Below are 11,632 nucleotides of genomic sequence, written 5' to 3'. Positions count from 1 at the left end.
CATACAAATCAGTGCTGCACATTCTGCGAGCAGCAAGGAAAACAAGACTAAGACTGGAGCTTGGCCTTCGGAGGCCGGGCCGGATAGGCCAGGGGTACCTGCTAAAGTTATACACTAAGACCTGGAGGGCTCCAGAAGACTCACTCAGATACCAACTGAGGTCCGTTTTCAAGGAGACAGGTACAGCCTGGCGTACTAGTCTTGGCCAGGCAATCACCATTTTAAGGATAGAGGCAGCAAGCCTACAATCATCTGAAATCCCTCAATCCTCCTGGAAGAAAGTGATAAATAGGCAGGTCCTGGAAATTTCATTTGCTCTATACATCGAATCCCTCAGCCCCAGCTTGCGCACAGAGCCACTGGACAAATCATATAGTCTGGGAAAAGCTCAATCCTACTTACAAGAGGCACTGTTAATAGAAGTTTGTAGGAAAATTCATGAGACTCATCACACTAGGCATCACAGATTTCAATCCAGCGTGGACTCGTAAGGGGGAGAATACCGAGTGCAGGCTATGCTCCTATGTTAAAGAATCCTGGCTACACCTTTTGTGCTGCTGCCCGAAATCGAACAATAAGCGTTGGCGTCTTCTTCGCCCGTTACTCATTGCAAACGGAGCAAGGACCTGCAGGGAGGCCTCGGCCTTGTGTTTCTCTGATTCGACGGCAAGAAACCTAGCAAGACTGGGGAAATTTACGCATTTAATCAGGATTGCTATAAAGGAGGAGTCCCAAGGAGATGTCGCTCCTGTCTCAGTCTGATGTCTTTTTCCCTATGTTGTAAGTTGGGGTTTACAAAATGGTGAATACGGCAGGGCGGACCCTCTCAGGCACCAGAGACGTCACTACCTTTATCCAAAGCGTCATCTCATAAATTCAGAGTTTAGTGCCCTAGTTAAAAACTGTTTTTACAAGTAAATTCCGAGAACATGCTTAAATGAATTAAGGGATGTAAGCAGTTCATAAGGATAACTGCATTGAAGGGTTGGGGAGGGCCAGGTGCCAGTGGTGAATTTTTTAACAACTGAATCATTTTTAACAAAAGATGCTTCTTTTACTGTAATGTTTTTAATTAATCGAACAGTTAACCATTCATTCATTCATTCAATATAAGCTTGAACACAATTACTGTGATTATCGCAATATATCATTTATTTTATTTTTTACATCATTACCTTTATTAAGATGCCTTTGGTTTGGAGTGTTTTTAAAATAAAAAACATCTCTCTTTACCCCGTTTGCAACCCTAAGGAAAAGTTAAAATACTGTAGATCAGTTTTAAGAAAGGGCAAATTAAATCAAAAGAATGTCTGATAAAGAGAGAAATCAATCTGTACATTTCAAGACAGAATAAATAGAAGCTTTAGCTCTGTGCTTTTGAATAAAAAAAATATCTGCACAGCAAAGACTTCAAGGCCTCATCGACAAACATCTATAAGGCACACGCAGCAAGGGCGTCTTTCCTGAGCATACTCTGGCCGGTTTTGCCAACGAATGGAGAGGAAGAAATTAAGTTTGCAAATCAACTTCTCTGCAAAATAATGCTTCTCCAATCGCTTTTTGAATTAACACCGAACAAGAATGCTTGAACAGCAAAAAGGAACACAGTCGGAGGGACAGGGAATGTACTTTCGTTCTGATGTTTGCTGAATCTGAAGTTAGTCAGAGTCTTCATCGTCCAGATACTCCTCTGCATTACTTGAAGTTCGCACTATACCTAAAAAAAAAAAAAGAAAGTAATTAACACCAGTGCACTAACCTGTTGTATTGTGATAAGGACAAAGCAAAGCACGATTGCACCTATTAGGCCTATCTTTACCAGCACATCAGTGACAAACAGGGTATTCAGCGAAAATCCTTTCCCAACACTTAAGCGCAGTTAGTTTCATACTATTATATAACATATTTAGGCACTTTTGGCTGCACCTACGAGCAATAACAGCAGTAAACTATCTGCCCCTGAGTAGCAGGTATAGGCCCATAATGAGGAAGGGTTAATAAAAGCAATTGTTGCCACTGGTGTGGGCTTTAAGGCCAACAGTACCTCTTAGCCACTTTTCATTAGGCCACGAAAAGTATAAACGTAGCAAAGCTGGCCTTTTCTGCAGCAGCCTGGTTTCTCTTCAGGTGCTACTGCTGAAAGAAGAGCTGCTCTCCCTTTCCTGCAACGGGATTCCGGCTCCGCCCCTTGCCTTGCTACCATGAAGCCCCATCAACCGCAGAAGTAGAGACAAATGTTTGTTTACTTTCCCTCTAAATCTGTCCATGATTGACCTTGTTTTCATGAAGGCAGAGGGTGGAGCCAGCATCCTGTACAAGGGAAAAGAGAAAGGCGTTTCTTCACCTGAAGAGAAAAGCTGTGGTATTTCATCACTTTGTTCAGGATCCACCTCAGCATTTATTTACTTATAGAGCGCCAAAATCACGCCCTACGCCTAAGGGATATCTCCGCGCTGTAAGAAGAACAGCTGTCCGAGCAGACCAGGTGCGGACAATAAGAAGAGCTCAGTCTTAAGCAGTTTTCTAAACAAAAGATATTCTGGGCACTTACGGAGATGAATCGGGACTAACATGAGGTAAGCAGCCGTTGAGGAGTCAAGTGTGAACCCACCAGGACAGGGATCAAGTACACTGGAGGGATATTTAGAGCCACTGAATCCTCCATTTGTTGGCATAGAACATTAGCTACAGCCAACAATGAGTGCAGTCTGATTGGCTGGCTAGCTCCCAACATTCTACTCCGGATTCTTGCACATCTAATTACATTTCCCACAAGCCAAAGGATGCGAGAAAGGACCACTAATTGCAACCTGCCAATTTCTTAGTTGAGCTGCTTATCACCTCAATTAGTGCAGTAACCATGCGAGCATACATTCATTGATTGATCGTCCCAACGTCAATAAAGACAGAGCAGACGCCACTCTACAACACTTCATGCCACTCCATTCTACTCCACTATATGTCACTCCACTCTACACCACCACACTCTACTCCACTGTGGACAACTCCCTCTGTGCCACTTTACTCCACTCTACTCTACTTCCTCCTCGACGCCCTACGCCACTCCACGCAACTCCATTCTACTCCATTGTATGGATCACCCACAATGCCTCTCCATGCTACTCTACACCACGACACTATATGTCACTCCAATCTACGGTACAACATTCTACGCCCCTCCATTCTAAACCCTTCCACTCTACTCTACTCCCTCCACAACACTCTACGGCACTCCAAGACTCTCCATTCAATGACACTCCATGGCACTCTACTCTCCAGCACTAACTTTTAGCCATGCTGAACAGCAGCCACGCTGGTGCACAACATGGCTAAAACACATTGGCAAAGCCAATAGCTCTTTTACAGGCAAAAACAAGCATTGGCAAAGCCAATAGGTCTTAACAGGGCACTCACGCACCATTTTATAAAAGAAAAAAACAATGTCAGGAAGAAAATCCTTCACTTTGGTAAGTGCCAAAGACAAGTAATGGATGTGTTATTTGAGTGAACACTACAGAATAACACTAGGCATCAATCACAACTTGCAAGGACGAGAGGCAAACATTAATGCTAGTAGTGGGTTGACCTCATTGGACCATCGGGACAGGAATCATGAGCCAGGTTTACCCAGATATGACTCATTCTTTAACACGGCAACTCTGTGGAATGTGGGTTATGTGAAGATACTGATGATGGCAAACTACCTTTATTTAAATGTTAATCCTCATCATGCGATCTTCATCACTATTCATAATTTTTACAATAGAATAGAAAACAGTGCCTATTTGGAAAATGTAAGAAGCAAGAATGATAGATAAAACAGGAAACAGCTATTTTAGTCAAGTTCTCTGGTTTTAAAATCAACATTGAATTTCTATTAAAAATGTGTATAGTGAGCAGGGACACTCCACCAGATCTATGAATTCGGACATTGCCCGGCACAGCAATAGCAGTAGCTTTTACCAGGGTTATATGGTCCCCTGGAATACTAGACAGAAGTAGGTTATTTTCTCATTCCCTAGCTTCTGCATTCCTTGATTTTAAAGTAGTTTTTAAAGAGTAACCCTTTCTTGAGGAGGTCGAGCCCATTTTGGCTAAGTCATTATATTTGAAATTCCGTTATGGGACTCTTCCTCTATGTTCCTTTACTTCCACATGGCAGCCAGCAAATAGGGATCTGGAAGGAACTTGCCCTCCTTGTGCCGGACCAAATGAGACCATCAAACAAGTTTTGTTCTTTTGTCCAGCTCACCTAGGATATCGGAAAAAATAGATACTTCCAGTATGTAGGCTTTTGGGCATACGAGACTACAGAATGGCAATAAGGCTATTGAGAAGCGATACAAGGCAATCCATAGTGTTTACAGTCTCACGAAGTCCAGTGAACTTGCTTTTATTATTGCTTGATTTGCACATATTTTGTACGTCAATTTGTTGCTAAATTGTATGCTGGAATGGTTTTATCAGTTTATGTACTATAACAATTGATTTTATCAAATCATATGTTTTGATGTACTTTTCTGGCCTTCTGCCGACAAATGAAACTTATGGTCATTATGGTCACTTTCTCATGACATAGTAGTGAACAGGCATCTTGTGATGGACTCTTTAGCTACTGAGACACAAACACATGATATACCAGTTTTGAGGATATCCTTACGGCAACTGTTGTTTTAACACAGTATGCTAATACTTTCTTTAAATCAAGCATTCATAGAGATCTTTATGCTGGGGTATACGGTGAACAAAAACACTGGTAAATGTCTAGCTTGGCCGATGAGGAAGTCAGGACATGTGGTATGAGGTATAGGTTTGTATGAAGCAACACTGTGTCCTTGAGAAAAATTGCTGTTGAGACTCGCTAATGAAAAATCTTGGACCAGTAAACATTTGATGGCTGAGGTACAAAACAAAAATAAATAGGGAAAAGTATTTCTGCAGCGAGACACGCTATGTTCACTCTCCTCCAGGAGTGCTGTAGACTAAGCTAGATTAGGCAGTTAAGGCAATGATGCCTTTAATTATCGTGTTAGAGGCATGCAACTTTTCTGAATGATGCACCGAATTCTGTTTTTTTCCCCCTACTTTTTCAAAATCTATTTTTGGGAGTTTTATACAGCGCAAACTTGACCCAAAGGTATCAGAGTGCTTTACATGAGCACCAGTTGCTTTACAGACGGACACATTCACTGTGAAGCGAGAAGATGATCTAAAGTGAGAGTGCATTAGTTTCTTGCAGATGTTCATGCAATCTGGGTGGCGGTAATTTTTGCCAAGCACACTGGAGAACTTCAGACATCATGGCACTCAGCGCAGTAAGTCCTGCGTGAATTTCAATGTATCCAGACGAATCCTGGAGAGAAAGCCTTTACTTCAGGCCCATCCCGCACCATTAAAGAAACCTTTGCATTGTTCTGTGATTCAATATTTTATAATGAGTAAACTTATTACCTGAATATTATTCATATTGGCAAAATAAATATAATTTCTGACAATTCTATATCAGCTGGTCTGCTGAATTTACTTGCAATAAAACTAATCACAATAGCAAGATTGTTGATGTGTAAACTTAAAATGCATTTTATAGCATTGTGGGCACTTCATCTGGAGAGCCTATCATCGAGCGTGTATGTACAAATTCAGAAAAGAAAACAAATGAAAATAGAATGCTTTATGATAACGATATGGCTGACAAAAGCATTGAGAGTCTGGTGTGAAAGTCTCTCCTGTGACCCACGTAACGTAACCCGTTAAAAGTCCTTGAAAGCTTTGTATGCCAAAGAGCTCCTCCATGTTGTACAGCATCTTCTACTGAATCAATCAATCTTGAAGGTGGCGTTGATGGTGGGTTCTAGTTCTGGGGACAACGGCGGTGACAGCTCTGTGGACGGTGTGTGGTGGACATGGGTCCGTGGGGGCCCCTGAGTTGATACCTTTTATGGTCAAGACGGTGTCTTCGGTGGTGACTGGGGTACAGGAGGAGATGGAGGGCTGGCAGGCGTTGCTGGAGAGGGTGGTGGTTTCAGAGTCAAGTGTCTGATTGTTGAAGTAGTCATAGAGGCCCTTGATTTTCAGATGGAAGTAGGAGCCGAGCTTGTTGTAGAGGTCCTGGGAGGGGGTGATCTCCTTAGTTTCGCTGGAGATCTTGGTGAATTCCTGGATGACGCCGAAGAGTTCCTTGGAGTTGGCGAGGATCTTGTTTTGCATGAAGGTCCTTTTGGTGGATCTGATGCGTTGGTGGCATTCCGTCATGGTGCTCTTGTAGGTGGCGCGGTCTTCCAGTGTTTCGCTGTTTCTCCAGTTTTTCTCGAGGCATCTGCAGGTGTGTCTGGACTCCTAGAGGTCGGCGGTGAATCAGGTGGCCTTCATGGGGCGCTGTCTGTCAGCGTTACGTAGTGGTGCAAGTTTGCCTGTGCAGTTGGAGATCCATCTGTGGAGTTCTTTGGCTGCGAGGTTGGCGTCGGTCGAGGTAGTGGGGGGGGGGATCGTTGTTGAGGGTGGAGTTGAGCTGCTCTTCAGTGACTTTGCTCCAGTTACTTCGTGGAGGGCAAGGTGCGGGTTTGGGCGGCGTGGTGTTGACGTGTAAGTGAACGCAGTGGTGGCCCGTCGAAGGGGGTTGTGGGGTGTGGCTGAAGTGGATGTTGTTGCCTCCCATGAAGATGGGGTCGAGGGTGTTTTTTGCTTTGTGGGTCGGCGTGGTGACGAGCTGATTCAGTCCGATGTTGGTGAGGTTATCCAGGAGGGTGGTGGAGTTGGGGTCGTCAAGGTGGAAGTTCAATCATGTCTCCACACGCCCTGCTTCTTCTCATTGCCTTAATTTTTATGATACTCAGGAAAATGCTAACACTTTTAAACAGAATTTAATAATTCAGGAGCTTGATGAGAGAACGTTGGATTGTGTGTGTGTTAGAAATGAGGGTCGCTAGTTGCCAATGCTTTGCACCTTTATCCAAATAGGGACCCTTGCTTCTAGTCAGGGTAAGGGGGATACACTTCAGAAATAACCTCTGCTCACCCCCTTGGTAGCTTGGCACGAGCAGAAGGGCTTATCTCAGAGACAGTGTGTGAAGCATTTGTGAACACATACAGTAACACAGTGAAAACACTATAAATGGACACCACACCAGTTTAGAAAAAATAAGTAATCTTTATCTAAACCAAAACAAGACCAAACAACAAAAATCTGCAATACAGTATTAAAAATAAGGCTTTCAAATGGTAGAAATAGTTCAGTTCAATGCAAAATGGCAGCAGGGAAGGTGATGCGTTGGTTCCTTACACTGAGGGAATGTGATGCGTCAATTCCTTGCTCTGGGGAGTTGATGCGTCAGTTCCTTACCAGAGAGGAGGTGATGCATCATTTTCTTACTGCGTGGGGAGTTGAAGCATCCATTTCTTACTGCAGCCCCAAACGATGCGACAGTCTTGGCGCCTCCATGCGATGCGTCGATCCGGTACGATGCGTGGTTTCGTGCAGCCGCACAGCAGGCTTGCGTCGGGATTGGTGCACTGATCTCAGACTTAGGAGATCGTTGCACCCGATGCGTCGTGCAGCAATTTCTCGAGCCGCGGCAGGCGCTGCGACGGTTTCTTCAGTGATGCGTCCGAAAACGGGTGCGGATGCGACACGCTTCTTTGTTTGTTGCTGGGAGCTGGAAAATCGATGCAACACTGGTCTCTAGAGGTCATTAACAGCAGTAGGCACCTCTATGCATGTTGGAATTCCCAGCAAGGAAATTCAGGTGAGATGGTGGGGACGTCTTTGTGTCCCTGAGACTTCAGAACAGGAGGCAAGCTCAGTTTCAAGCCCTTGGAGATCTTTTCTTCAAGCAGGTGACAAAGCAAATAGCAAAGTCCTTTTCCTCCTTTCCTTGGCAGCCACTGCAAGCCAACCCCCAGACAGCAAACAGCACAGGGGCAGTATTCCTCCTCAGCTTATCCGGCTCTTCTCCTTGGCAAAGGTTCCTCTTGAATTCCCAGAAGTGATCTAAAAGTCAGGGCCCTTCTTTTTATACCCCAAAATCCTTTGTTCTCCGAAGGCAAAGTGTGTCTGTACCCAGCCAAAACCAGTTTTGTGGGGCACTTTGCAAGTGCACAACGACCTCCATTGTCAGTGTGAGCCCTGGCTCTAGACACCACAGGGTGGCAGATACATCATTGTGGAAGGCAGGTACAGCCCTATTCAGGTGCAGATGCTACTCCTCCCACCACTCCAAATGCAGACCAAGCCTATTCAACCCAGCCCTGACTCAGACTTCTGGAGCCACTGCCCCTCTCCAGTCCCGGACATACACAAGCCAGACATGCAATACACAAACCTGGATGGTTAGGCAAGAAAATACATACTTTCTAAAAGTGGTATTTTCAAACACAGAATGTAAAAATCACACTCACTAAAAGATGCACTTTAACATTCTGAGTTTAGGCATGCTAAGCTTTACTTTTCTATCTCGTTCCTAGGGTCAGTTATGTTTATTAGATGTTATAAACAAACTCCCCATTCTGTCCTATGGGAACAGATAGCCTTGCAATAGTGAAAATGAAATTGGCAGTATTTCACTTTCAGGACATGCCACACACATCAGGACATGTCCTACCTTTCACATACAATGCACCCTGCCCACAGGAGTACCTTGAGCCTACCTTAGGGGTGACTGATATGTAGAAAAGGGAAGGTTTGGGGACTGGCAAGTGTGTGCAGTTGCCAAGTCGACATGGCAGTTCCAGACTGCACACAGGCTCTGCAATGGCAGGCCTGAGTCACATTTTACAAGCTGCTTCTGTGGATGGCACAATCAGTGCTGCAAGCCCACCAGCAGCATTTGATTTACATGCCTTGGGCACACATAGTGCACTGTACTAGGGTCTGACAAGTAAATCAAATAAGCCAATCATGGAAACACCAATCCATAACAACAATTTACAGGGAGAGCATATGCACTTTGTGCACTTTACCACTGCTGATCAGTGCTAGAGTCATAAAACCACCAACAACAGGTCAGGAATACAGGAGGAAGGCAAAAAGTTCTGGGATGACCCTGCAAAAAGGCCAAGTCCAACACGACCCCCTTCCAGCCTAAAGCCAGGGTAGACTAATCAATACTTTGATAGGCTTCCCTGCCTGGGGCGATAGAACATGGACCCTGGCCCGCAACTGTAGGGGCATACTCCAATTCTACACCAATCTAGCAGTGGTAAAGTGCACAGAGTCATAAAATCACCACCAACAGGTCAGAAACAATACAGGAGGAAGTCAACAAGTTCTGGGATGACCCTGCAAAAAGGACCAAGCCCAACAGTGTGGATGCAGCTGGCCTCCATTAAAACTGGAACTTGGCTACATACCATGCAGCTGCCTTCTTCTCCTGCAGCAATGGGACCAAGCTATGTAATATTATTAATTTCTGTTAACCTTCTGCTTAACACAGCACTGCACAAGGCTTGGATTTAGAGTGGATGTCATTCTTGATGCTGTACACATTTAAACCACACTTTTAATAGGAGTTGTGTTATCAGTACTCCCATTTCAAATAAAAGAAATGCAGATATCCAGATGAAAATGGTGCCCATTTTGAATAGGGGCCTCCACTGTTTTACACAGCACTGACACAACTCTGAAAATATATAATGCAGGTGGCCATATTAGTCTGAATCTGGGTAAAAGCAATTTCAATCACACAAGAATCAATATCAGTAACAAATAGTTGTAGGCTATAGATTCAATTGCCCAATGATGACAAAACAAAAGAAATGCTATGGTTTCGTTACAAAAGAAATATGATATGGTGCTGTGTGACACGCAGGGGCAGAGTCCAAACTTGTTGGCAAAAGGTGCTGGTGTTCAAGCTTTATCAGAACCAGCACGTAGGAGTCTTCAGCAGTGCTGGATGTAGTATTGAGGACCACAATCCCTTTCAAGGATTGCTCATTGACAGCTAAAATAATAGCTGCTTCCTAGCTTGATGTAACGACATTGCAACGATTTTCAATTTGAAGCAGAGCCGCTTAGGCCAGAGTTTGGGTTAGCTAAATATTATAATATCAGCTCACGAATTAGAAGTTTTTCGTTCCATTCGGACAGACCAAACATTTCTAAAATGGCCGTTTCTTAATGTGATCTTCAAATCAACCTCATCTAAGAAGCCAGAAAGCTCTATGTAACCCCAAAACAGTACTGTCTAATACCTTTAATTCCTGGGAGGCATTTTGTTTACGAACTGCAGAGTTTACTTAGTCAATGTTCTCTTTAACAGAGTAACACGGGCTTTAATTTTCTTTGCACCTCTTTTGATCATATTTCTTTCAAAATCTTTGTTTTGCGAACTTCATAATAATAAATGCAAGATGCAGAGTTTCTAAAGTAGTCTCAAATCTAGTAAATTTGAATTGTAAATAAAAATTAAAAATAAGCTCTCCAGTTCCTCAATTTTGCGCGATTAGTCCATAGACTTCAGATTTTTCATTTCATTTTCATACTTGTTATCCTCAGTTTACAATGTGATATAATGAAGAGAACAAGGGCCAGAATGCAAAGGAAAAAAAATTGGTTGGAGCCACCCACACGAGAAATCAGGAAATTCGAGATGAAGACAGCGACAATCAAACAAAGAGTAAAGCCTAACAGAATAATATGTCATTTCAATTTAGGCATAGCAACAGCAATCACGCAGACCACAGCTTATACCTGTTCCTTGTTTCTTTTTGAGTAAAGAAGCACACTGGGCATTCGTGGCCATATCCAGGGCGAGTTTCTTTTCATTGTTTTTCAAGTCTGTCCTTGCACCTTTTCCAAATGAAACAAAAATATTTAATAATTACATAAGTGTTAAAACGAATGAGATCGTTGCACAACGGAGATTTGTGTACTTCGCGAAAGTCACTAGCACATGAATTCAGATGCCAAATCGGACATGTGACGAAAAATACAGTAGCCTAGGTCATACAGCTATTATAAAGTACAGAAGGGCAACTCAGCATTCTTTTCCACATTGTTAAAAGCATAAACGTTTGGAAAAGTTACAGATAGGTTCTCTTTTACACCTCTGCTTGACAAAGCAGTAACATTTCTGTGCTGCTCTGTTTTTTTAATTTTATTTTTGGCAGCCAAATTTTGAAATGTGGGTGAATAGTTCAAATCTGATGAGTTGGCACAGTGTGTGGGGATTGGAGGATGGGTTTTGTGTCCCGCATCAACATTGCCTGCGCAGCAGCACTGAGCAGGTGTGTGAAGAAGTTGCTTCAGAAGATCCACTACGGATTCCTTTTTGAGATTACATAGTATTCCTGACTGAGCCGAAACAGAAGGGTTGATTCTAGATGTGACAAAGATGGGTGCCATAAATCGAAAAGAGTGAAAAATAAACACTAATAACTAAAGAGTCAACTAAAATCCAATTCATATGTACATATTAGGAACCTTTACTAGAAAATTGAAAGAAAAAAAATCTTGAAGTTTTTAAACATTTATAGTCAAATGCATATCTAGAATCTGATGTTTGGAAATGTTAAACTTCAATCTTTAGTTTACCTTTAACTGAAGTTCCTTATTTGTAGGTCTCCTATTTAAACAGTGAAGCAAGCGCCACAAAATTCTTATTTCTAGTCATTCTACTATTGCAAATGTTAGAATTAG

General features: G+C 43.0%; 1 protein-coding gene across 1 annotated transcript in view; it reads right to left on the bottom strand.

Moving 5' to 3' along the window:
* Positions 1 to 1,129: 1,129 nt before the first annotated feature.
* Positions 1,130 to 11,632, bottom strand: part of OSTF1 (osteoclast stimulating factor 1) — a 195,607-nt gene continuing 185,104 nt past the window's right edge. The window contains exons 9-10 of the mRNA XM_085633085.1: positions 10,685 to 10,783; positions 1,130 to 1,717 (exon numbers count right to left, since the gene is read on the bottom strand). Of these exons, the coding sequence (XP_085489211.1) occupies positions 1,659 to 1,717; positions 10,685 to 10,783 (158 nt within the window). The 3' untranslated portion in view covers positions 1,130 to 1,658. The remainder of the gene's footprint in view (positions 1,718 to 10,684; positions 10,784 to 11,632) is intronic.

The sequence above is a fragment of the Triturus cristatus genome, chromosome 2_1 (genome assembly GCF_964204655.1).
Source record: "Triturus cristatus chromosome 2_1, aTriCri1.1, whole genome shotgun sequence".
Classification (NCBI taxonomy): domain Eukaryota; kingdom Metazoa; phylum Chordata; class Amphibia; order Caudata; family Salamandridae; genus Triturus; species Triturus cristatus.
This window is presented reverse-complemented; position numbering and strand designations above follow the sequence as displayed.